Consider the following 26,818-nt stretch of genomic DNA (forward strand, 5'->3'; position numbering starts at 1 on the left):
CACACACAGCCGGGCTCTCTCTCTCTCTCTCTCACACACACACACACACACACAGAGCCAGGCTCACACACACACACAGCCGGGCTCTCGCTCACACACACACACACACACACACACACACACACACACACAACCAGGCTCTCGCTCTCACACACACACACACACACAGAGCCAGGCTCACACACACACACAGCCGGGCTCTCGCTCACACACACACACACACACACACACACACACACACACACACCCGGGCTCTCGCTCTCACACACACACACACACAGAGCCAGGCTCACACACACACACAGCCGGGCTCTCGCTCACACACACACACACACACACACACACACACACACACACACACACAACCAGGCTCTCGCTCTCACACACACACACACACACAGAGCCAGGCTCACACACACACACAGCCAGGCTCTCGCTCTCACACACACACACACACACACAGAGCCAGGCTCATACACACACACAGCCGGGCTCTCTCTCTCTCTCTCTCACACACACACACACACACACAGAGCCAGGCTCACACACACACACAGCCGGGCTCTCGCTCACACACACACACACACACACACACACACACAACCAGGCTCTCGCTCTCACACACACACACACACACAGAGCCAGGCTCACACACACACACAGCCGGGCTCTCGCTCACACACACACACACACACACACACACACACACACACCCGGGCTCTCGCTCTCACACACACACACACACAGAGCCAGGCTCACACACACACACAGCCGGGCTCTCGCTCACACACACACACACACACACACACACACACACACACACACACACACACAACCAGGCTCTCGCTCTCACACACACACACACACACAGAGCCAGGCTCACACACACACACAGCCGGGCTCTCGCTCACACACACACACACACACACACACACACCCGGGCTCTTGCTCTCACACACACACACACACAGAGCCAGGCTCACACACACACACAGCCGGGCTCTCGCTCACACACACACACACACACACACACACACACACACACACACACACACACACACACAACCAGGCTCTCGCTCTCTCACACACACACACACACACAGAGCCAGGCTCACACACACACACAGCCGGGCTCTCGCTCACACACACACACACACACACACACACACACACACCCGGGCTCTCGCTCTCTCACACACACACACACACAGAGCCAGGCTCATACACACACACTGCCAGGCTCTCGCTCTCTCACACACACACACACAGAGCAGGGCTTGGCAGTGCACGGGAGGCATTTGTCTGCGAGCGGAGGCGGGAGGTGCCTTGCGCCCCAACCCCAGCAGGGCGCCCGCTGGAGAAGTGGCCCCAGCCGAAAGGAACCGCCCCGCCCCGCCCCGCCCCAGCCTGGAGATGCAGGCAGGTCTTTGGGGCTGGGCTGGGCATGCCTGCCAATCGGTCAGGCCCCTTCATCCTCCTGCCCTGTGCGTTAACCCCCCCTCTCTCCCCGTGGCACGGGGCTGGGGCAGGACCAGAACGGCCCTGCTAGGTCAGACCCAGGGTCCAGCCACCACTGTCTTGTCCTCCCACAGCGGCCAGTGCCAGGCGCCCCAGCCGGCATGAACAGAGCTGGAGTTTTGGGGTGATCCATCGCTCCGCCCCAGGTGCTGGCAGCCGGAGGCTCAGGGACCCCCAGAGCGTGGGGCCATGTCCCTGGCCAGTTGGCTGTTGGCCATTGAGGGAGCTGTCCTCCTGGAGCGGATCTAGTTCTTCTCCAAACCCCGTTAGACGGACGGCCCGCCGCGCCTGGCCCCGAGAACCACGCAGGCTGGAGAGGCACCGCCCTTGGTGTGCGTGGAACCTGCTGCGAGGAACTTCATGGGGTGCTCTTGGTTCGTGTGCTAGGGCAGGTGTGTCTCAACCAGTGGGACGAGCACCCTGGGGGTACTGAGAGAAGTCGGGGGGGACCCCAACACCTCTGAAACGTGGAGAAAACTGAATGTTTGTCGTAAGTTTCACAGCACTTTACTATTTTTGCACTTTTACACCCACAAATTTCATCGCCCGCCCGGCTACGATTAAGCTTAAACAAATGTGTTGCAATGGGAGAAAAAAAATTGTGTGTGTCTGAAAACTAGGTCTGGGGTCCTTGCAACTTTTTTTTTTTTTTTTGGAAAAGGGATACTTTATATTGAGAAACGCTGGGCGGGGGGAGGGGAAACCAGCACTTCCCTGGTCACTTTCTGCACATCCCGTACCTCGCAGACCTCCATCACCCCTTGGTCAGCTCTTTCCCTGCCCAACTAGAAGAACTAGAGGGCACCAAATGAAGTTAATGGGGAGCAGGTTTAAAACTAATAAAAGAAAGTTCTTCTTCACACAGCGTGTAGTTAACCTGTGGAACTCCTTGCCAGAGGAGGCTGTGAAGGCTAGGACTAGAACAGTTTAAAGAGAAGCTGGATAATTTCATGGAGGTTAGGTCCATAAAAGGCTATTAGCCAGGGGATAAAATGGTGTCCTTGGCCTCTGTTTGTCAGAGGCTGGAGAGGGATGGCAGGAGACAAATCGCTTGATCATTGTCTTCGGTCCACCCTCTCTGGGGCACCTGGCGCTGGCTGGCCACTGTGGGCAGACAGGATACTGGGCTAGATGGACCTTTGGTCTGACCCAGTACGGCCGTTCTTATGTTCTTAATCTCGCCTCTTGCCGCAGCTGCTCCAGCCCCATCAGCATGTTCCCCCAGCCACTCCGGGGGTCACAGAGAACTCTCAGGTACGACTCCGACCCCGGTGCCGATTAGCCCCCTGATTTTGCATGTAGAACTGGGACTAGGATTCCCAGCGCGCGTCACTTTGCATTTAGCCACATGGAATTTCACCTGCCATTTTGTTGCCCGGTCTCCCAGTTTTGGGAGGTCCCTTTGTAGCGCTTTGCACGGAGTTACCTTGGGTTATTTTGTATCACCTGCAGCTTTTGCCATCTCGTTGTTTACTTCCTTCCTCAGATCACTTCTGAGTATGTTGAACAGCATGGATGGCTGGTTGGATGTTTGTTTGTTTGTTTAGTTGGATGATGAATGCATGGTTGGTTGGCTGGTTGGCTGGTTGGATAGATGGATGGATGAATGGATGGTTGGATAGATGGATGGATGGATGGTTGGCTGGCTGGCTGGTTGGCTGCTTGCTTGGCAGGCTGGCTGGATGCATAGATGGATGGTTGGCTGGGTGGATGGATGGTAGTTTGGTTGGATAGATGGAAGGATGGATGGTTGGCTGGCTGGCTGCTTGCTTGGCAGGCTGGATGGATGGATAGATGGATGGTTGGCTGGATGGATGGTTGGGTGGCTGGTTGGATGGATGATTGGTTGGTTGGATGGATAGATGGATGGATGATTGGTTGGTTGGTTGGTTGGTTGGATGGATAATGGATAATTGGTTGGCAGGCTGGATGGTTAGTTGGATGGATGGATGGATGGTTAGTTGGATGGATGGATGGTTAGTTGGCTGGTTGGTTGGATGGATGGATGGTTGGTTGGTTGGTTGGATGGATGGTTGGTTGGCAGGCTGGATGGTTGGTTGGCTGGTTGGTTGGTTGGTTGGATGGATGATGGATGGTTAGTTGGCTGGTTGGTTGGTTGGTTGGATGGATGATTGGTTGGTTGGTTGACTGGATGGTATCACAGAGCGTGGGGAGTCCCCAGGTCCCGCACCCAACCGCAGCCAGATAAGACTTTCAGGTGGCAGGGAGAACAGACGGTTTATTGGCTCCAGGGACACAGCGCAGCACGGACTTGTCTGCACAGACAGACACCAGGTGCAGTCAGTACAGCCCATCTTGGGGAAAGGGGAGCCCAGAGCCTCAGCCCAGCTGGGCTCCCTTCTCCCTCAGCAAGCCCCGCCTCCTGCTTTGTCCTGCGTCCAGGCCCAAGGTGTTATCCGCCCTCACCTGCTCCTCAGGCTGAGAGAGACTGAACACGTTCCACAAGCGTCGGGGGGAGCCGAGTCAGTCTGTGCAGGATAAACTTAAAAAACAACCAATGGTCCGGTAGCCCCTTAAAGACGAACAAACCATGTCGATGGGATCATGAGCTCTCATGGGCACAGCCCCCTTCTTCAGATGACCCAAGTGTTGAGTTTAGGATGTGCAGATCTGAAATAAACAGGAGAAGGCGGGTGGGGGGAAGGAGCAGAGGGTATGGAAATACCAAAGGGAAAAGCAGGAAGGCAGAACTGGGAACCAGTAAGCACCTGAAGATTGGGTAGTTAAAACAAAGGAGATAAGATTCAAAGGCAATAGCAGGAATCTACACAAAGAGCTGTTTGCACCTTCATTGACTGTTAGGTTGACAGTGTCCACAGTGAGTCTGCCCAGCCTCCCCCTCCTCATGCATAGTGCTGCAGTGGCCAGGGAAACTGAGGCACGCGCGCACACACACACTCTCTCTCTTTTACTCCAGAACAGCACAGGGCAGTAGAATCACAGCACAACAAAGCAACCAGTGAATGTAAAACCCGAATTAACATAGGACTGCAAGAGTGGACAAAATCCCCCCAACATTACGGCTGGATGGTTGGTTTCTGGATGGAGGGTATGAGGGAGGATGGATGAAGTCTTGTTTTGTTAACACAGCTGATCAAAAATGGAACATTCAACCGTGCAGGCAGAGGTAGGGGGAAGCATTTTGACCCCATCTGATTCATAACGTCTGTTTCATTTGGTGTTCAGTTCCCCTGGAGAATGAATTTTAGAAATGGAGGTTTTTTAGTGGTGACATTGGAGTCATTCACAATCAACATTCGCATGTTTAAAACCGTGACTCCGCTAGTCCAGCAGAAAAACACACAGAAACAAACTGGAAAGCGAAACCGAAACGTTGCTGAACCAACTGGCAGGTTGGAGCCGTTTGTGTTTCTTTCAGAAATTTCTGAAAAAGGAGAAAAAATCTGAAATGTTTCAATGAGAAATTCTGGCTGGGGGGGGAAGTCTCATTTCAGCTAAAAGGATGTTAATTTGAAATCCCCGAGCCCTGGGTACCTGAGCCATAAGAACATAGGTAGTCCAATCCTAGTGAGGTAAATAGAAAGGAACATAAACACTGCCAAAGTAAGTGTAAAAATGAAATAAGAAAAGCCCAAAATGATTTTGAGGAACAGCTAACCAACAACTCAAAAACCAATAGCAAAATGTACATTAGAAGCAGGAAGCCTGCTAAAAAAACAATTGGGCCCTTGAATGTTCGAGATACAAAAGGGGCAATCAAGGACGATAAAGCCATTGCAGAGAGACTAAATGATTTCTTTGCTTCAGTCTTCACGGCTAAGGAGGTTAGGGAGAGTCCCAAACCTGAACCGTTCTTTGCGGGGGATGAATCTGAGGAACTGTCCCGGATTGAAGTGTCATTAGAGGAAGTTTTGGAACAAACTGAAAAATGTAACAGTAATGAATCATTGGGTCCGGCTGGCATTCACCCAAGAGTTCTGAAAGAACTCAACTGTGAAATTGCAGAACTATTAACTGTGGTTTGTAATCAATCCTTTAAATCAGCTTCTGTACCCAAGGACTGGAAGACAGCTAACATAACGCCAATATTTAAAAAGGGCTCTAGACGCGACCCTGGCAATTACAGACCAGTAAGTCTAATGTCAGTACTAGGTAAATTAGTTGAAACTATAGTAAATAATAAAATTGTCAGACACATAGAAGAACATAATTTGTTGGACAAAAGTCAACATGGTTTCTGTAAAGGAAAATCCTGTCTTACTAATCTATTCGAGTTCTTTGAAGGGGTCAACAAACATGCAGACAAGGGGGATCCAGTAGATATAGTATACTTAGATTTCCAGAAAGCCTTTGACAAGGTCCCTCACCAAAGGCTCTTGTGTAAATTAGGTTGTCTTGGGATAAGAGGGAAGATTCTTTCATGGATTGAGAACTGGTTAAAAGACAGGAAACAAAGGGTAGGAATAAATGGTAAATGTTCAGAATGGAGAAGGGTAACTAGGTGTTGCCCAAGGGTCAGTCCTGGGATCAATCCTATTCAACTTATTCATAAATGATCTAGAGAAAGGGGTAAACCGTGAGGTGGCAAAGTTTGCGGATGATACTAAACTGTTTAGGATAGTCAAGACAGAAGCAGACTGTGAAGAACTTCAAGAAGATCTCACCAAACTGAGTGACTGGGCAGCAAAATGGCAAATGAAATTACTTAAGAACATAAGAACAAATTACATAAGAACATACGTACAATATGATGGGGGCTAATTTAGCTACAACTAATCAGGAAAGAGATCTTGGTGTTATTGTGGATAATTCCCTGAAAACGTCCACACAGAGTGCAGCTGCGGTCAAAAAAGCAAATAGGATGCTAGGAATTTATTTAAAAAGGGATAGAAAATAAGATGAGAAATATCTTACTGCCCCTGTATAAAACTATGGTATGCCCACATCTGGAATACTGTGTACAGATGTGGTCTCCTCACCTCAAAAAAGATATTTTGGCCTTAGAAAAGGGCAACTAAAATGATTAGGGGTTTGGAACAGGTCCCATATGAGGAGAGGTTAAAGCGACTGGGACTTTTCAGTTTAGAAAAGAGGAGACTGAGGTAAATAAAATCCTGAGTGGTGTAGAGAGGGTGAATAAAGAAAAGTTATTTATTAGTTCCCATAATAGAAGAACTAGACACCAAATGAAATTAATGGGGAGCAGGTTTAAAACTAATAAAAAGAAAGTTCTTCGCACAGTCAATTTGTGGAACTCCTTGCCAGAAGAGGCTGTGAGGGCTAGGACTATAATAGAGTTTAAAGAGAAGCTAGATAAATTCATGGAGGTTAGGTCCATAAAAGGCTATTAGCCAGGGGATAAAATTGTGTCCTTGGCCTCTGTTTGTCAGAGGCTGGAGAGGGATGGCAGGAGACAAATCGCTTGATCATTGCCTTCGGTCCACCCTCTCTGGGGCACCTGGTGCTGGCCACTGTCGGCAGACAGGATACTGGGCTAGATGGACCTTTGGTCTGACCCAGTACGGCCGTTCTCATGTTCTTATCATGCCAGCCAGAAGTTGAAGCGGTCAGCGCTGTAGGCTTCTTGGGGACTTAGGGTCTAAATCAGATGCCCCCAATGTGGTCTTTCCTCTGTGCCGGTGCCCATCACCTGAGTGTCTGGGCACCTCACTCAGTATATGCTGCAACGTGCTCCCGCATGGTGCAGGCCTTTTCCCCCAAGAGCTGGGCTGAAGTTACGTTAGAAACAGGAGCAAGGCTGAGGACGGGGCAGGCCCGTTGCTCATTGAAGAGGGAAACGTGGAAATGGCAAAGGTGCTTAGTGTCGGTTTTCACCAGGAAGGTTGGTGCTGACTGGACGCCTACAGTAGTGAACGTGCCAGTGAAAACGGGGTAGGCTCAGAAGTCAAAGTATGAAAAGAACAAGCTCCCAACGACGTAGAGAAGTTAGACGTCTCCCTGGTGGAATGCCGCCTAGAGCACGCAAGGAGCCGACCAGAGTCTGCCGAGCCAACAGCGATTGTCTTTGAAAAGTCGTGGGAGACGGGAAAAGGGCAAATCTAGGGCCCATCTATCAAAAGGGAAACAAGGACAACCCAGGAAACTCCAGACCGGTCAGTTTAACTGCTGTGCCAGGGAAGATGATGGAGCAGGTCATTAAGGAATCATCTGCAAACACCTGGAAGATAATAAGGGGTAGGGAACAGCCAGCGTGGATGTGTAAAGAACAGATCATGTCCAACCGATCGGGTCGCTTTCTTTGAGAGGGTAACGAGTCTTGTGGCTAAGGGAGAAGCGGTGGACGGGGGATTCCTGGACGTTACTGAGACATTTGATAGTCTCACGTGACCTTATCAACAAACTAGGGAAATACACCCTAGATTTGTATTTGTGGGCTGGGGTCCCTAGGGAAGTGGAGTCTCCGTCCCTAGAGGTGTTTAAGTCTCGGCTTGACAAAGCCCTGGCTGGGTTGATTGAGCTGGGATTGGTCCTGCCTAGAGCAGGGGGCTGGACTTGATGCCTCCTGAGGTCTCTTCCAGCTCTGTGGTTCTATGAGATGGGGCTGTGTAAGGTGGGTGCAGAACTGGCTGGAGAACCGTTCTCAGAGAGTCGTTATTAACGGTTCCCAGTCCTGCTGAAAGGGCAGAAGGAGGCGGGTTCCGCAGGGGTCTGTTCTGGGACCGGTTCTGTTCAATAACTTCATCACCGATTCAGAGATCGACACTTATTAAGCCGGCAGATACCAAGCTGGAGGGGTTGTCAGTGCTTTGGAAGACAGGGTCAGAATTCGAACTACCTCCCCCATTGTCACTGGCACTCACCGTGTGAGGCGTCGAGTCGCCACCCACCTGCCTGGTGAAAGTGGCGCACAGACGTCGCTAAGCACCCGCGCACTGCCACGCCGTCGGTTAGCGCGATTCCCCCTCGCTGGGCAACGGGCCCGCCTGCCCTTGCTTCTCATGGCTTTGGGGATGGTTCCTGGTTCCCCTTGCCTGCCTAGCTGGCTTGTGCTGGGTTTGTGCTTGGCCTTGCTAAGTCTGCCCCTGCGGACGTGTGTGACTTCAAGAGGAGAATCCAGCGGGGCCCGTGGCGAATTGTTCCCGTGGTTAATTACTCCCTGCTAACGACGTGCGCCCCATTTCCTGCCTCAATTTGCAAACTGGCTTCCAGCCACTGTGCCATGTCAGACCTTTCCCTGCCAGAGCAAAGAGCCTGGTATTCCGTCCCTAGTCCCCGCGGAAAGCCCTGCGTTCGTACTTACTGACTGTGCTCCGGGAGGCTCCCGGCGTCCGTACTTACCAACTGTACTCGGGGAGGCTCTGTGCATCCATACTTACCGACTGTGCTCCGGGAGGCTCCCTGCGTCCGTACTTACTGACTGTGCTCGGGGAGGCTCTGTGCATCCGTACTTACCGACTGTGCTCCGGGATGCTCCCGGCGTCCGTACTTACCGACTGTGCTCAGGGAGGCTCTGTGCATCCGTACTTACCGACTGTGCTCCGGGAGGCTCCCTGCGTCCGTACTTACTGACTGTGCTCGGGGAGGCTCTGTGCATCCGTACTTACCGACTGTGCTCAGGGAGGCTCTGTGCATCCGTACTTACCGACTGTGCTCCGGGAGGCTCCCGGCGTCCGTACTTACTGACTGTGCTCGGGGAGGCTCTGTGCATCCGTACTTACCGACTGTGCTCCGGGAGGCTCCCGGCGTCCGTACTTACTGACTGTGCTCGGGGAGGCTCTGTGCATCCGTACTTACCGACTGTGCTCAGGGAGGCTCTGTGCATCCGTACTTACCGACTGTGCTCAGGGAGGCTCTGTGCATCCGTACTTACCGACTGTGCTCGGGGAGGCTCCCGGCGTCCGTACTTACCGACTGTGCTCGGGGAGGCTCCCGGCGTCCGTACTTACCGACTGTGCTCTGGGAGGCTCCCGGCGTCCGTACTTACCGACTGTGCTCGGGGAGGCTCTGCGCGTCTGTACTTACCGACTGTGCTCGGGGAGGCTCCTCGCGTCCGTACTTACCGACTGTACTCGGGGAGGCTCTGTGCATCCGTACTTACCGACTGTGCTCGGGGAGGCTCCCGGCGTCCGTACTTACCAACTGTGCTCGGGGAGGCTCTGCGCGTCCGTACTTACCGACTGTACTCGGGGAGGCTCCCGGCGTCCGTACTTACCGACTGTGCTTGGGGAGGCTCCGCGCGTCCGTACTTACCGACTGTGCTCGGGGAGGCTCCCGGCATCCGTACTTACCGACTGTGCTCGGGGAGGCTCCCGGCGTCCGTACTTACCGACTGTGCTCGGGGAGGCTCCCGGCGTCCGTACTTACCGACTGTGCTCGGGGAGGCTCCCGGCGTCCGTTCTTACCGACTGTGCTCCGGGAGGCTCCCGGCGTCCGTACTTACCGACTGTACTCGGGGAGGCTCCGCGCGTCCGTACTTACCGACTGTGCTCGGGGAGGCTCCCGGCGTCCGTTCTTACCGACTGTGCTCCGGGAGGCTCCCGGCGTCCGTACTTACCGACTGTACTCGGGGAGGCTCCGCGCGTCCGTACTTACCGACTGTGCTCGGGGAGGCTCTGCGCGTCCGTACTTACCGACTGTACTCGGGGAGGCTCCCGGCGTCCGTACTTACCGACTGTGCTTGGGGAGGCTCCGCGTGTCCGTACTTACCGACTGTGCTCGGGGAGGCTCCCGGCGTCCGTACTTACCGACTGTGCTCGGGGAGGCTCCCGGCGTCCGTACTTACCGACTGTGCTCGGGGAGGCTCCCGGCGTCCGTTCTTACCGACTGTGCTAGGGGAGGCTCCCGGCGTCCGTACTTACCAACTGTGCTCCGGGAGGCTCCCGGCGTCCGTACTTACCGACTGTGCTCAAGCACCCTACTCACCTGTCTCATTGGCCAGCTATGGAGACAGAGCTGCAGGAGCAAAGTCACTGCACGGCCTGTTCTCTGGCCTTTTCATCCTCCCCTGGCTCTTCTCTGACCCTCTCCAACTCATCCTCATGGACTTACGGGCCTCATATTGGGAGCTCTTGGTCAGCTGATTATTCACTGTGACCCCCATGTCTCCCACGGAGTCCCCACTTCCCAGGCCAGCGCCCCCCAAGCTGCCGGCGTAGCCTGCATTCTGTGCTCCTGGGTTGTCTGCATTTACACTGAGCCGTATGACAGCCGATCCCAGGTGCCACATGAACCGGATCACTCTGTCTCAGTGACCCGGCCCCCTCGGTAGCTACCGCTCCCCCAGCGTGTGTCCTCGGCAAATCTTATGAACCATGATCTGATGGCTCCTTCCAGGTTATGGATAAAAACGCTAACTAGTGCCAGGCCAAGACCTGATCCTGGGGGGTTGTGACGGACCGGGCCGTGTCTGGGCACAGCTGAGGGCGTCCGCTCAGGGCGAATTGCTCAACTTCGGGGCTCCTTACAGTCCCCAGACTGGTGACCTCTCCAAACAGTCCACAAACCAGTCCCACAGAGCGCTTCAGCAGCCTGCCTGAAGCCTCCCGAGCAAAACCCCTCCGACACCCCAGCAATATCCGTGCCCCAGATGGCCCCGGGCCTCATACACCGGTGGGGGGTCCTAGCACCCAATCTCACCTACCCTGAACAAGTTCTGTCTGGTTCCAAGAAACCAGCCACAGATCCCTGGTCAATTTACCCTCTGGACCTTACCACAAATCACGCTGAGCCAATCCTTTAGCATCTAACAACTAAAGGTTTATTATCACAATAAAGAAAAGCACAAGAGTGAGGTTGTTAAAGGATCCTACATTACATGCACCGAATCCCCCAGTTCTCGATGCAGGTTCTAGCAGAGATGTTACAGCTGCTGGTTTAAAAGTCCTTGTTGCACATCCTACGATCAGGATGGGTTCACAGGTCTTTCCAGCTCTTCCATCCCTGCAGTGCTGCCTCTGGGATGAAGTGCTGAGCTGAGAACCAAGATGGAGTCAGCCACATGGCCTCTTTATCCCTCCTTCCTGCTCTCTTCTTGGCTGCAGCAAGTCACCGAGCCAGCGGCCTATCCCTGTTCCCTGCTGGTAGCCCTTAGGTGTCGATCACCATTCCCGAGGTGTGTCCTTGGCCCCTTGAGTGCTATTGTCCCACAGGGCCTCGCTAATTAGCATGTCCATAGGCCGGGCCCTGCCCAATGCTCAACCGCATGCAGAGAGAGTCCAGTCTCCATACAGGTTATAGATTCCTAACTCCACACCCAGACATTGTACAGATCTATGAAGAGCAGATACAGAATCAGAAGACAGTAGCTTTTGTTTGACCCCTCCCATGGCCCCCTTTGGACCACTTTTGGGGCCAACACCCCCCATGGGCGCAGCAGTGACCCGGCTGCTCCCTTCACAATCCAATAACGTGACAGGGGTCCTGCAGGAACCTCCCGTTCAGCAACATTTTACTGCATGAGCCCGATCCCCTCGCCAGCTCCTGGTCCAGTCACCGTGGGCCGGGCTCATTTTGTATCTGTCTGGGTTTTTGCATGTGGTACCAAGTGAACCCCCTCCCCAAAGCCTAAGGGTATTACAGCCATGCTATTGCCTTTCCCAGCCACTCCACAAGGACGGGACACTGGTTTTCACAAACCCACATTGATCTGCATTAATTATATTCCCCTTCATCCATTCTTTATTGCTGAGTCCCCCGTCAGCCATTCCTTTATCTTCCCAGAATCAACGTCAGGCGGCTGGAAATATCGGCATGTACCCTTTGGAAAAATGGCCATTTTCCCCACAAAACCTGAGTTACGTCCACCCTGCAATTGCATTCTTCTGAAAGAAAATCGAAAGAACAGAGGGTTGTTCTGGCTGGCGTTGGTAATCTTCATTCTACACGGAAGAAGCCTTTTTCTGAAAGAGCTCTTTCGGAAAAAGGCGCGTGCGGGCGGGGAAGAGGGAGTTCTTTCGAAAGAAGAGAAAGAGGAAAAAGCACAGGTGCCCTGGTGGCCAGTCCGTGCATAGCAATCACAGCTGACGTGCAAGAGAGTGCCCATTCAGTGTGGACACTCTTTCAAAAAGCAGATCACTTTTTCAATGCACTTTGGCAGTGTGGACATGCTCTTTCGGAAGTTGTATCATAAGATCTCTTCCAGAAAAAGGTTCTTCCAAAAGCCTGCAATGTAGACATAGCCTCAGTAAAATAATCGTCCATGGGCCAGTTTGCCCCTCGGCCAACTCTTCTAAACTCTTGGATAGAACGTATCTGGACCTGCTGATTTGAAAATGTCTGACTTTCACTGCTGTTTAATGGGCCCATTTAATACTGAGGATGAGTGTTATTGTGCCATGGGCTGAGGCTCTGCCTGCTCTCTGAGTCAAAGTCGCTACGGATAATTCTGCCACTTCCCTCTGGGAATGGCCCAGTTCCATCGTCCCGGTTCTTCTTCCCAGTGTCCATAAGCAACTCCCCGTTGTCCCTATGTCTCTGGCCAGCAGAGCGGAGGACGATCAACCAGACTAGCTGAGCACAGGGGTCCCATTTGGCCATTTCAGCTCTGCCTCGGCCCAGTCCCCCAGCTGGAGGAGGTGACAGGCCTGCAGGGAGAGGCTCAAAGCGGATCCCCTACCTGGGTAGGCCTCCGGAGGGGTGAGAGCAGAATAAAAGACCTTTTGTTTCCTTGTGCCCCCCTAGGGAGCTGAGCAGTGGTTTGTCCTAAGCCCAGAATGTCTGACACCTGGCGATTGTCCTGCCTGGTAGATACGCTGGAGGGCAGGGAAGGGTCCAGAGTGACCTGGACACATTGGAGAGTTGGGCCAAAAGAAATCTGCTGAGGTTCAACAAGGACAAGTGCAGAGTCCTGCCCTTGGGACAGAAGAATCCCAAGCATTGGTACAGGCTGGGAACCGACTGGCTAAGCAGCAGTTCTGCAGAAAAGGCCCTGGGGGTTACAGTGGATGAGAAGCTGGAGATGAGTCAACAGGGGCCCTTGTAGCCAAGAAGGCTAATGGCGTATTAGGGGGCATTAGGAGGAGCGTTGCCAGCAGATCCAGAGATGTCATTATTCCCCTTTATTCGGCTCTGGTGAGGCCACATCTGGAGTGTTGTGTCCAGTTCTGGGCCCCCCACTAGAGAAGGGATGTGGACGCATTGGAGAGGGGCCAGCGGAGGCAACCAAAATGATGCGGGGGCTGGAGCACATGATCTACGAGGAGAGGCTGAGGGATTTGGGCTTGTTCAGTCTGCAAAGAGCAGAGCGAGGGGGGTTGAGAGCAGCCGGCAACTCCCTGAAGGGGGATCCAAAGAGGCTGGCGAGAGGCTGTTCTCAGTGGGGGCAAAACGAGGAGCAATGGGCTCAAGTTGCAGTGGGGGGGGGGTCTAGGTTGGAGATTGGGAAAAACTCTTTCCCTAGGCGGGGGGGAGGCGCTGGGCTGGGTTCCCTGGGGAGGGGGTGGAGTCTCCATCCCTAGGGGTGTTTAAGTCCCAGCCTGACCAAGCCGTGGCTGGGCTGATGGAGTCGGGGCTGGTCCTGCTCTGGGCAGGGGGCTGACGCGATGGCTCCGGAGGGCTCTGCCGGCCCTGGGGTTCTGTGGTTCTGTGCTGGCCCTGGGGCCGGGGCGGGCGGGCGAAGGCTGGCGAGGGGGTCGATGGTTCTTGCTGCCCCACACGCGCTGGGCAGACGGCGGAGGTGCAGGTCCATGGCCACAGAGCGACGGGCCACGCCCGGTTGTGCAGACAAGACCATTGCACGCCCAGCGCCGCCACTAGCCCCTGGTTTCGGAGCGGGCCTGGTCCGCTCGCCCTGGGGCTGCACCACCGGCTGGGCACACGCGCTCCCGGATCCGGCTCTCGCTGCCTTTCTGGGTTTGCTCGGCAACTCCTTTCGCGGGGCCGGTCCGCGCGCCAGCGTCATGTGAGGGGCCGGAGGGGAAAGGGCAGATCGTTAGACACAAAGTGAGAGATTCAAGCCCTCGTGCTGGTCACGGCCCGTTAGCTGTGTCCAATTCCCCTCTGACACATGACCGGGCGTGTCACATGCCTCCCACGCACGCCCCTTGGCTGCGCCGCGCCGCGAGGGTTGCTGCAGTCCCTGTGGGCTGGGACCGCCCCTGCTGGGCCCCTGGGGCCCCAGGACCCAGCCCGAGCAAAGGGGAGAGCCCCCATCCCGCCGCCTTGCGCCCCTGCTGGAGGCCTGGCTGGACCAGAGCTGCCAGCCGGAGCCTTAGAAGCCGGTTCCCCCCCAGCACCATCTCGGCGGTGCGCGGGGAGAAGCGGGGGGATGAGGGGCCGTGTGGGCCCCGGCACGAGCAGCGACGGACGCGATCCCCGTCCGGGCCGGCCCCGCACCCGGCTCTACTACACTTGAACTCAGAGCCGCGAGAGCCCCCAGCGACTGATCGATGGGAATTCCCTCCACGTCTCGACCAGCTGATCCAAGCCCCCAAGTCTCCAGCCTCCTTATCCGAATGCCACGGGGGCTGCCAGAGCCAGGCTGAAGGGCAGGGGTGGCCGCCCATCCCCCAAACCCCTTATCCTGTTGGGGATCCCCCCGGTTCCTGCACCCCCGTAGCAGCAAGATGAGACCCTGCCAGCCAGTAGAACAGGGGGGTTTATTGCTTCTCCGGGATCCAGCCCAGCACAGACGTGACGTGGCTACAGGAGTCAGGGCCAGGCAGCCTCAGACCCCTTGGGGCAGGGATCCACCCCCCCCCAACCCCCAGGACTCAGCTTAGTCTCCTCTCTTCATGGTTTTCCAGCCAAAAACTGCCCGGCTCCCAGGCCCTACCCCCTGGCAGGTGTTCCTCTCTGCCCCCCACCTTTGTCTACTCCCCTCCCTGTTATCTGCTCAGGCTGGGCCCAGGAGTCTGGCCCAATGGGTCAGTGGGAATCTCTCATCCCGGCGCAGGGGGGCCCCGGGTCACAGAGCAGGCAGCCCCCCCACATCGCACCCGGCCAAGGAAGGAGAGCGGCTGGGTGCCAGGCTTCATTCTGGGGACACCCAGGTGGCTGCTGGATTGCTCCCTCCCCGCCCCCAGGGACTGCAAGAACCCTTCCCAGCAGGGCTGGGGGCTCATGTACGGGGGGGGGGGTTCTAGGCCCGCGCTGCCGCTCTGCTCATTCCAGAGCCCTGTTCCCAGATTTGCCCAATACTCTGGGGAATGCCCATTTACCAGGGTCACCCTTATGGGACTGGGGGAGGTTAACCGTTCTATCCGGGTGCTGCTCGTGCTCACTTGGGCTCTCCTATGGAGCTGAATTCTCCCTGCTGCCAATTCCCCCTCCCACTGGAGCTCTCCTGCAGGAACTAGGTTCCTCAGGGCGGGGTTCTTCCCACCTTGGCAACACACACAGACACTCACCCCCACTAACAGAGCACGTCTGAGAGGACTGGGTACTCAGCACTCACAAGCTGACCCCCTCATATGTCCCGGACTCAGCTGGCTGGGTTTCACAGCAATGCCCCACTGCACCCTCATGTGCCTTTGGACTCCGTGGGCTGGATTAAACAGCACTTTAAGCTGCCATCCTCATAAGCCCCCGGGTTCAGCACCCCCTATCCCCACTTTCACACCACAGTCATTCACCGGTAAACCACACGATGAGCAAACCCCACAGGATTCTGGGCACTCCAGGGATCTTCTGCTTGGGTACAAGAAGCGTTGTTGCAGAGCGAATGGGGAAGCCAAAACAACCCCCCTTAAGGAAGAGTGAGCAAAAGAGAAAGAAAGAGAGAGAAGCAACCAGCTTAACAATGAAAGTGATTTATTTCTGAGTAGTGAATAGAGATCAAAGTTACAATATTAAATCTAACAATTACAATATTAAATCTAAATTAAAACCGATTACAAACGTTAGGTAACCATGTCACAGTTTACACAGGGCAGGGTCAGGAGGCTATGCTTAGAGAGATAGATGATGGGAGGGGGAGAGAGAGAGAGACCTCACCACTCCACGGAGCTTGCACTGATCGGGGTTCCCAGATGATGACGGTAGCCGGGGGTCCAGAGGGCAGGAGAAAAGCAGAACAGAGCCCCCAGCACGATCAGACAGGAGATGAAGACGTCTCAATGGAACTGATGGGCTGTGTCTAGACTGGCAAGTTTTTCCGCAAAATCGTTTGATTTTTGCGGAAAAACTTGCCAGCTGTCTACACTGGCCGCTTGAATTTCCACAAGAACACTGACGAGCTCATGTAAGATCATCCGTGTTCTTGGGGAAATACTATGCTGCTCCCGTTCGGGCAAAAGCCCTCTTGTGCAAATCATTTGCTCAAGAGGGCCAGTGTAGACAGCACAGAGCTGTTTTCTGCAAAAAAGCCCCAATAGCTAAAATGGCGATGGGGCTTTTTTGCGCAAAACTGCATCTAGATTGGCAATAGTGACTGATAGTGACTGGTCACCCCGGTTATGGGGGATGTTCCTTGAACGAGCTCACAATGCCACTAGGCAGTTTCACTATTTTAGGTGTCAATAGGATCGTTACTAGAATTGGTCTGATAATGACTAATCTGGGTGTGAGCAGGCCTGGGTTCATTAGCATCTGGAGCAGGGATTTCCCATCAGGCCGTGCTTCTCTGCTTTCGGTGTCCCATAGTTCAGTGCGGTTCCTGCCTTGGAAGAGCTGCTCTCCATTCTGTATGCTAATGAGATGTCCCTCTCTTCCATCTTTAATGCAAATGAGGCTGGGGTGCTTCCTTAATTGTATCCCCCTTGTCTGAAGCAGCTAGGTGTGTCTTCCCTGGCCTTTTCATTGCTTTGTCTTTGATTCTAGCAGAGGCCTGGGGGAGGGGGATGGTTTCCATGAATGTCACTCCCTGGTTCCCCAAGAACCACAGAGCTGGTGGGTAACACCAAGAGCACAAGGCTGACAGGTTACACTTAGCAGGAAACACGCTGGGCCCCAGCCTGCGCCCCAGGGGACGGCCCCGCGCCCGCGGTGTCAGGGGAAAGTGGGGGAGGCTGGATAGGGCCGGGGCCTGCAGGGTGCAGCCACAGAGCAGCAGCCACCACATGTGCAGGACAGTCAGCACCATGGTGGGCCCGAGCAGCCCAGCGTGGTGGGCAGAGCGTGGGCAGGCCGGGGTGCTCCTGGTGGGCTGGGGGCGGGCAGGCCGGGGTGCTCCTGTCTGGCTGGGGGCGGGCTGGGGGCGGGCAGGCCGGGGTGCTCCTGTCTGGCTGGGGGCAGGCAGGCCGGGGTGCTCCTGTCTGGCTGGGGGCGGGCTGGGGGCGGGCAGACCAGGGTGCCCCTGGTGGGCTGGGGGTGGGCAGGCCGGGGTGCCCCTGGTGGGCTGGGGGCGGACAGGCCGGGGTGCCCAGGGCACACAGGGGACGGGCTGGCTAGGGTGCTCCTGGTGGGCTGGGGGCGGGCAGGCCAGGGTGCCCAGGGCACACAGGGGACGGGCTGGCTGGGGTGCTCCTGGTGGGCTGGGGGCGGGCAGGCCGGGGTGCCCAGGGCACACAGGGGACGGGCTGGCTACGGTGCTCCTGGTGGGCTGGGGGCGGGCAGGCCAGGGTGCCCAGGGCACACAGGGGACGGGCTGGCTCGGGTGCTCCTGGTGGGCTGGGGGCGGGCAGGCCGGGGTGCCCAGGGCACACAGGGGACGGGCTGGCTGGGGTGCTCCTGGTGGGCTGGGGGCGGGCAGGCCGGGGTGCCCAGGGCACACAGGGGACGGGCTGGCTGGGGTGCTCCTGGTGGGCTGGGGGCGGGCAGGCCGGGGTGCCCAGGGCACACAGGGGACGGGCTGGCTCGGGTGCTCCTGGTGGGCTGGGGGCGGGCAGGCCGGGGTGCCCAGGGCACACAGGGGACGGGCTGGCTCGGGTGCTCCTGGTGGGCTGGGGGCGGGCAGGCCGGGGTGCCCAGGGCACACAGGGGACGGGCTGGCTCGGGTGCTCCTGGTGGGCTGGGGGCAGGCAGACCGGGGTGCCCCTGGTGGGCTGGGGGCAGGCAGGCCGGGGTGCCCAGGGCACACAGGGGACGGGCTGGCTGGAGTGCTCCTGGTGGGCTGGGGGCGGGCAGGCTGGGGTGCCCAGGGCACACAGGGGACGGGCTGGCTAGGGTGCTCCTGGTGGGCTGGGGGCGGGCAGGCCGGGGTGCCCAGGGCACACAGGGGACGGGCTGGCTAGGGTGCTCCTGGTGGGCTGGGGGCGGGCAGGCCGGGGTGCCCAGGGCACACAGGGGATGGGCTGGCTGGGGTGCTCCTGGTGGGCTGGGGGCGGGCAGGCTGGGGTGCCCAGGGCACACAGGGGACGGGCTGGCTGGGGTGCTCCTGGTGGGCTGGGGGCGGGCAGGCCGGGGTGCCCAGGGCACACAGGGGACGGGCTGGCTGGGGTGCTCCTGGTGGGCTGGGGGCGGGCAGGCCGGGGTGCCCAGGGCACACAGGGGACGGGCTGGCTGGGGTGCTCCTGGTGGGCTGGGGGCGGGCAGGCCGGGGTGCCCAGGGCACACAGGGGACGGGCTGGCTGGGGTGCTCCTGGTGGGCTGGGGGCGGGCAGGCCGGGGTGCCCAGGGCACACAGGGGACGGGCTGGCTGGGGTGCTCCTGGTGGGCTGGGGGCGGGCAGGCCCTGGGTTTCTCGCTGCAGCTTAGGGAGGCAGGGTCCGGGCGGGCGAGCGTGCAGAGCATCTCCGGGGGGCCCAGGTGCGGCCCAGCCAGACCAGGCCTGGTACCCGAGGCCCAGGCTGGGCGAGGGGGGCTGCCTCCGGTCTCTCCATACCCCCCCGCCCGCTGCAGCCCTGCCCAGCTCCCGCTCCTCGGCTCCCCGCCAGCGTGGGCAGGGCCGGTCCCTTCTCCGCCCCCGGCCCGGCCTCCAGCCGCCTCCCGCCCAGCGAGCAGCGTGTGCAGCGCGGGCGGCGCGGCCGCTGCGGAGCCCGGGCCGAGCCATGGGCGAGGGGGAGCCCGCGAGGTACCGGCTCGGGCGGCGGCGGGGAACGTGGGGGCGCGGCGGCCGCCCGGCGAATCCATCCCCGCGGCCTGGCTCCCCCGCCGGGGCTCGCGGAGCGGCCGCTCTGCAGCGGTGCCGGGGCCCTGCGGGCGGGGCGCGCAGCGGGGCTGGGGCGCACGGCGGGGCTGCGCGCAGCGGGGCGCACGGCGCCGGGGGACCGGGGCGCTCGGGGGCCGTGCGCCGGGGGGCGGAGGCGCTCGCGCTCGGGGGCCTGGCGAGGCGGGGGCGCCGGGGGGCGGGTGCTGGCACCGCTGGTGGGGGGCAGCCAGGTGCGCGCCCCACGCGCGGGGCGGGGGCGTGCGCTGCGCCCTGCGCCTCCCCCCCCGGGGCGGGCCCGGCCTTGCGTGCGCGCCGGGAGCAGCCGCCTTGCGCTCCGGCCTCCGCTCGCGGGCCCGCCTGCTGCAGGCTCCGCGCTTCCCCCGCTGCCAAGGTGGGTGGCGCCTCCGGCTGCATCCCCGGCCGGGCCTGCTCCGGGGCCGGGCTCCCTTCCCGCTGCCGGCCGGGGGAGGGCCTGGGGCGCACGGCTGCCTGCAGCCCACGGGCAGGGCGTGAGCCCCCCGCCCCCCCGGGGCGCCCACCCTGGCAGGGAGCGGTACCCAGCGTGAGCCTGCAGGAGCCAGACTCTCGGCCCCTCCCCAGGCGGGTGGCGCTGCCATGCTCTGGGTGCGGGGCAGTGACCTGGCCGGTGCTAACTCCGCCCTCTCCCTGCAGCATGGCCGACTACCTGATCAGCGGGGGGACCGGCTACGTGCCCGAGGACGGGCTCACGGCCCAGCAGCTCTTTGCCATCGCCGACGGCCTCACCTACAAGTAAGTGGCTGCGCCCTCTGCCCGGCCGGCGGCTCCGGGGCGGCGCTGGGGCGGCTGCTTGGCTCCCAGGTTTATGTCCCTGCCCGGCGCCAGGGTCCCTGCCCGGGAAGGCTCAGGACAGCCCTGGTGCACCTCTCCTAGGCCGCAGTGGGGCTCTGGCTGGCGGGTTTCCCTGCATCTTTGCTTTGGTTGAAACCTGGGAACGGCCCCCCCGGGCTTGGCCGAGTCGGTGATCCAAGAGTCGGGCAGCGAGGGGCCCACACACCACGTGGCCCCCAGCTCCGCGCGGGTAGGAGAGTGTCAGGTGCCTGGCTTTAACCGATCTCCTGCCTGCGCACTCTGTGGGAGATAGTTCTCTTCAAATATTAGAGCATTTGCCCAGCATTGCCCCGGAGGGGGGGCATAGCCCACCCTCTGGCTTTTGCCTGGGGCCATGTGACCCAGTTGGCGGCTGCTCCCCCCCGGGCTGCGCGGCACGGTGGCCTGGGACGCCCGACCGGCGGCTGCTCCCAGGGGCTGGAGCACTTGCTGCCCCCGTGATCATTCATGAGTATAAATGTCCCTCCGATCAGCCCCCTCCCTTGCCGTGGGGTGGGAAACGCTCCAGACACACCCCAGTGCCGTGGCACAGCCAACCCCGGCCTTACCTTGGGCTGTGGCACGCGGAAGCTGTGTGCGAGGGATGTCGCATCCCGGTTACGTGAGGTGTAACCGGTTAACTAGTTACGTGGGGGCCTGCGCCAGCCTGGCTGAGCTCCCCCCACCGCAGCCTCCCCCACTGCTGCCACCAGTGGTCCCAGTTAACCATTACCCGGGAAGCATCGCCCTGCTACGGATCATGCTTCCTGGGTCACCCGTTGCCCATTAACATCCCTGCTGCAAACCAAAGAGTGGAGCCCGCTCTGACCGTTCAGGAGAAATTCTGGAACAAACAGCCTCACGGACAGACAGACGGACGAAGACGGGCCGGTGCGCAAACTCTTTCCAGTGTCTGGTAGCTACTAGGAATGTAACCGTTCAAACGGTTGAGCCCGTCGGTTGCCGTAACGGTTACAGGCCGGCTCCCGGCCCTGCTCCCAGGCAGCTGGATGCCACGTGCGCTGCTGACTCTGTAGAGTCCACAGCACGGGGGGCAGCCAGCTCCCTGGGAGCAGGGCCGGGAGCCTGGGAGCTGCTGCCACCTCGCGCTGCGAGCAATGCAGTATAAAGCTGATCCCGCAGTGCAGCTGACTCCCCCAGGAGTGGGGCCAGCAGCTGGGAGCCAGCTCCCGGTGGGCACTGGCTGCCGGCCCCGCTCCCGGGGAGCCGGCTGCACCGTGGGCTCAGCAGGATCAGCTGTATAGCACAGAGCCTGCAGCGTGTCACCGCTTAGATTTTCCACGGTTACCTAATTAACCGTTTGAGCACCCCTGGGAGATACAGGGCCCGATGTTCAAAGACTTATTTTTAAAATACAGCCCCTCCCTCGCCCCCCGCCCCCGGCCTTTGTCTGAGTCTTCCCTTGCAGTATTTTCCTGCCCAATGGTGCTGAGGCAACCAGAAAGTGAAACTGACGGTAAATAACCCTGGAACTGACAGGCCTTGTGTCGAACCCCAGGGCCCTATTCGTGGCGACGGTTCATTGGGACTTTTGAAGAAGGGGCTGGAGACTGACCCTGCAGAGAAATTGCAGATTTTGTCCCGGGGAGGGTAATGGAACCGGGGCCCAGACGCCGGAGGGACAGGGGCCTTCTCCGTCCCGGGGGGCCGGTCCACCCGGGTGGGCTGCCTTTCCCAGCGCTGTCTCGGGGCTGAGCACAGCGAGGGAGGCAGGGAGAACCGGCCTTGACCCCGTAAACGGGAGAGTCCTGGAGCCCACGAGAGGAGAGGCAATTCTCAGCTTAGTCCTGAGGGAGCCCAGGGTCTGCTCCAGCACCAGAGCAGCCAGACGGGTCAGAGCAAAGGGCCATCTTCCAGTGTCCTGTCTGCCCGAGCGGCCAGTGCCCGGTGCCTGCCCCAGAGGGAGGGGACGCAGGGGAGGGATCCCGTGAGGATTCCCAGTTGACACCCATTCCCAGCCCCTGACAGACAGAGGCCAGGGACACCCTCCCCGCCCAGCCTGGCTAATGGGCCTGTCCATCTATATCCAGTCTTGGCCTTCACCACATCCTGTGGCAAGGAGTTCCACAGGGTGACCGTGCGTTGCATGAAGGAATTCTTCCCTCGGGGTGTTTTAGAGCTGCTGCCTGTTCACTTCCTTGGGTGACCCCTAGTTCTGTGCTCTAAGGAGTAAGTGGCACTCGCGTCCCCAAGTCAGTTGTCATTGTTTAGGCCTCGATCGTACCCCGGCGACTCGTTCCCAAGCTGAAAAGTCCCCGTCTCACGAATCGCTCCTCCAGGGCAGCCGGCCGGCTGCCAGTCTTCCCCCTTTGCTGAACTGCTTCCAGTGCCCCTGTATCCCGAGCTGGGGCGCAGGATTGGGCGTCCCTGGATTTACGCAGCGGCAGTGAGAAGTTTCTGCCTTATTCTCGATCCCTTTCCTAACGGTGCCCTGCGCTGGGTTTGCGTTTCGGCTGCCGCTGCGGGCGGCGCAGGCGTTTCCAGAGGCCTCCCCACCCGGATGCCAGGATCTCGCTCCGGAGTAGCCGCTGCTAATTGAGACCCGGCGTTCCGGGCCTGTCTGCTTGTGTTGACCAGCTTTGAATTTCGCCTGCCGCTTGGTTGCCTGGCCCCCCTTGTGCAGCGCGTGCAGGCTGCCTTGGGCATCTCTAGCGTGTGCGGCGTGGGGATGTGAAATCCTGCTTCGTTAGTTAATCAGTCAGCAGCTTCTCCTCCCCCCCCCGCCCGCCCCGCATGGTGGAGCAGTCCTCCTCCTGCTGTGGCCATGGGCGGGGCCTTGCTCCCGGGTAACCACTAAGGATGATGCTTGGGTGGAGGAGCATAGCTCAGTGGGTTGAGCATTGGCCTGCTAAACCCAGGGTTGTGAGTTCAATCCTTGAAGGGGTCATTTAGGGATCTGAGGCAAATCTGCCAGGGATGGTGTCAGGTCCTGCCACAAGAGCAGGGGACTGGACTCCATTTCTCTCAAGGTCCCTTCCTGCTCTCTGAGAGAGGTGTAGCTCCAGATGTTTGGCTTTTTTAACCAGGTAACCGGTTACCTGGTCATATCCCCGCTGCCAATTTTGCCACCTCCTGGTTTACCCCTTTTTCCTGATCGCTTACGAAAACGTTGACCAGGACTAGCGCCAGGAGGGGCCCAGGTTCACGAGAGGCCCTTCCCCCGGTCTGATGGACCGATAACTGGTTACGAGACAGGAGGGGAGTAACCAGTGAGATGGTAAATGTGCAGCTGACACCAAACTGCTCAGGATAGTTAAGAACAAAGAGACTGAAGAGCTTCGAGAGGCTCTCACAGAGCACGCGCTGGGGCAGATGCATTTGATGCCTTGGAGTGCAAATGAATGCACGCTGGAAAACACAGACCCACCTAAACGTGTGAAACGCCGGGGAATAAATTAGCAGCTGCCACTCAAGAGCGACGTCTGGGAGTCCTCGTGGACAGTTTCCTGGAAAGCTCCCCTTAGAGCGCAGGGCCGTCAATAGGAGTCGCTAGGAAAGGGCTAGAGAAGAGACAGAAGATCTTAGTGCCGCTGTATAAATCCGTGGGGAGCCCTGTGACGTAGTGCGGGGGCTGTCGACGCTGTAACCCGGCGTTCCCGCCGGCTGTATTGTGCTGTGTGAATCCCAGTGACTCACTTCACTTGCATATTGGCCGCAGACACCTAAATCCCAGCCTGAGCAGGTAACAGCACGGGATGTAGTGCTGGGACCTTGCTGGGGGCTATGCCGGGCGGTGGGCTGTGGGTGACCCCCGCTGGCGGCTGTTTGCAGTGTGGCCCAGCAGGGCAGGGGATCAGTCCCTAGGCAAGGGGCGCCCAACCTGTCTGACCGGTTGCCTGCCAGGGAGCGACAAAGGGAGGGGGGGGAGATCCACCCCTGGCTGGGAGGCAGGGCTGGAAGAGGGTTTTAGTTTTTCAGTCTGGTATCATGGAGGAAGCAGCCTAAGCAAGGGGCTGCGGTTTAGGGGCCCAGGCTCCCCCATCTCAAGGGGGCTGAGGCATCCTAGGCCTGTCCTGGAACCAGATGACATCTGTGCTGTGCTGTATCCTGTGGAAGCAATAAACTCCCTCTGTTCTACCGGCTGGCGGAGTCTGTCCGTGCCATTACGGGGGTGCAGGAGGCGGGGGGACCCCGACACGCCATTGCACAAGGCTCTTCCCAGAGGGAGAGACAGAAGAAGAGAGGCAGGGACTGTCCCCAGGCTGGGGGGCAGGGCCTGTGAGTTGGGTCAGTCTCAGCTGGGCTAGGGGGAGTGAGGATGCTTTGGACCAAGGAAGGGGGTGAAGCCCCTTCCCCCCAAGAGGACTCGGCTCTGCCCTGGCTCCTGTGTCAGCATCGATCCTGCGCCGGGCTGTGTCTCTGAGAAGCAATGAAACCTTCTACTCTACCGGCCGGCAGAGAGTCCCTCTGGCTGCAGGGGCACACGCCCACATCTCGAATGCTGCCTGTAAACGTGGCCGCCCCATCTCCGAAAAGGTCTCTTGGCTTTGGCAAAGGTTCGGAAAAGGGCAACAAAATGATTTGGGGTTTGGACGGGTCCCATAGGAAGAGAGATTGAAAAGACGGGGACTTCTCAGCTTTGGAAAGAGGAGACTGAGGGGGGATTGATCGAGGTCTATAAACTCCTGAGTGGTGTGGAGAAAGTGACTAAGGAAAAGTGGTTTACGTTTTCCGGTAACACAAGAACTAGGGGCCACCAAATTAAAATATTAAGTGGCAGGTTTAAAACAGACAAAGGGAAGTTTTTCTTCAGGCAGCACTGGCAACCTGTGGAACTCCTCGCCAGAGGGTGTTGTGAAGACCAGGTCTTTAACAGGGCTTAACAATGGGCTAGATAAATTCGTGGAGGTTAGGTCCATCAAAGGCTATTAGCCCAGCTGAGCAGGGCTGGTGTCCCTGGCCTTGGCTGTCAGGGGCTGGGAATGGGCAACGGGAGGGATCACTTGGTGATTCCCGGTTCTGTTCCCTCCTGGAGCAGCTGGCATTGGCCACTGTGGGCAGACAGGATGCCGGGCTGGCCGTGCTTACAGGGCAGTCGGGCCGGCCTGCGCGGGGTGATCAGAGCGGCCCGACCGCAGCCCTTGGCCCAGCCGAGGTTCTCCGGGTCGTTCCCTTGGTAGCTGCACGTCTGGCCGGGGGGGGTTGGTGCTTTGCCCGGGTGCGGCGTGGGCCAGAACTTGGAGTGGAAGTGCCGCGGGCGGGGGCTGTCGGCGAGCCGTGCTCGGCCCAGGGGTGCTGGGCGCTGCTGGGCTCCACGCCCTGAGCTTCAGAGCCGCGAGGTTACAGCTGTAGAGCCGAGGGCGATGCTGCCTGGCAACTCCGCGCCGGGTCGCACCCGCGCATCCTGCCCCGCGGGGGTAAAGGGCAGCTCTGAACCGCCAAAATGGGCCGGGGGGGGGAGTCTGCCGCCCGGCAGCCCTGACCCTGGGCTGGGAGGGGCGGCCTGGCGTGCGTGCCGGGGGCGCTGGTGCACGTGGCCTCGTGTCCGACGCCGTCCCTGAGGCTGGGACTCTGCCGCCGGAGCCTGGTGCTGATTCCCAGGGTGGTTGTGAGTTGGGGGGGGGTCCTGTGCCTGCTGGCTGCCCCCCTCCCAGAGAGGGGGGTGAGGGGGAGCAGGCAGCCACCCCCACCCATTGACCAGGCTTGTGGGAGCTCTGGGTACCCCAGGGGCTGCCTTTGCCTCCCTGCCCTGCCCCTCCCCTCCCCTCCCCGCCAGCCTGAGACCCCTCCCCCCAAAGATTTGTGTCTGGTCCTGGCACCGAGCCAGCCTGCTCTGGGAAGGGCCCCGAGCTTGGGTCGGCGAAGGGGGCTGGGCTGGCATGGAGGGTCCCTGTCCCCCAAGGCGGGGAGCTAAAAGGGGGGGGTCTCCCCATGGCCCAGCAGAGCCAGTCGCCCCCATACAGCGCTGGGCCCAGCTGCCAGCAACTGCAGGCAAAAGGGGACTGGAGGGGGCTCCCCCAAACCCCTCATCCAGCTGGCTGGGGTGGGGCTGCAGAGGTCTGGGGGGGCCCTGCGGGACATGCGCTTGCTGGGATGGAGGGGACAGGAGCTGGAATAGCCCCCCCCCCCCATGCTGCAGCCGGAGACCTGCCCCAGGACATGTCGGATCTCGGGGCGAGGGGTTGTGTACAGCCAGCTGGGGCCCCGGTGGCTGCATTGCACCCGGTCGGGGTGCTGCGGCAGGGCCCCGTGCTGAGGGGTTCCTCCTGCACAGACTGAGCTGGGGGGTCCCGGCCCTTCGCCTGCCCCCTGCTGCCTGCCTGGGGGGCCAGGGGGACGTGCCCACGTGGCTGAGAGGAAGCGCGCCAGGCCGCAGCCGCATGCAGAATGCAGCGGGGGGGGGAGGGGGGTTGCCACCTCGCTGCAGCGTTTCCTCGCTGGTTGATTCTCCTGTTTAAGCACCACGAGGGGTTCTGCCCCCCATGTCCCTGCCCCCGCTTGGCCGGGGGGCTGGGGAGACCCTGCTCTGCAGCGGGCGGACTTGGGGTGCTGAGTGCACCCCGGGAAGGCTGCCACCCAGAG

The 26,818-nt window shown here is 59.2% G+C and overlaps 1 protein-coding gene and 1 pseudogene across 4 annotated transcripts in view; both read left to right on the forward strand.

Annotated features, from left to right (window-relative positions):
• The window catches only part of LOC142825021 (adenylate kinase 8 pseudogene), a 378,854-nt pseudogene that overhangs the window by 285,378 nt on the left and 66,658 nt on the right, over positions 1 to 26,818 (forward strand). The gene's annotated exons all lie outside the window — the stretch shown is intronic.
• IMPDH1 (inosine monophosphate dehydrogenase 1) overlaps positions 19,195 to 26,818 on the forward strand; it is a 35,905-nt gene continuing 28,281 nt past the window's right edge. Inside the window, exons 1-2 of one of the 3 annotated variants that reach the window (XM_089777756.1) lie at positions 19,195 to 19,348; positions 20,099 to 20,197. In XM_089777756.1, coding sequence (XP_089633882.1) covers positions 19,326 to 19,348; positions 20,099 to 20,197 — 122 coding nt within the window. In that variant the 5' untranslated portion in view covers positions 19,195 to 19,325. Of the gene's footprint in view, positions 19,349 to 19,681; positions 19,818 to 20,098; positions 20,198 to 26,818 lie in introns of those variants that run through there. The other 2 variants (XM_089777757.1, XM_075916752.2) reach the window with 2 other exon arrangements.

This window comes from Pelodiscus sinensis, chromosome 1, assembly GCF_052426305.1.
Source record: "Pelodiscus sinensis isolate ZL-2025 chromosome 1, ASM5242630v1, whole genome shotgun sequence".
NCBI lineage: Eukaryota > Metazoa > Chordata > Testudines > Trionychidae > Pelodiscus > Pelodiscus sinensis.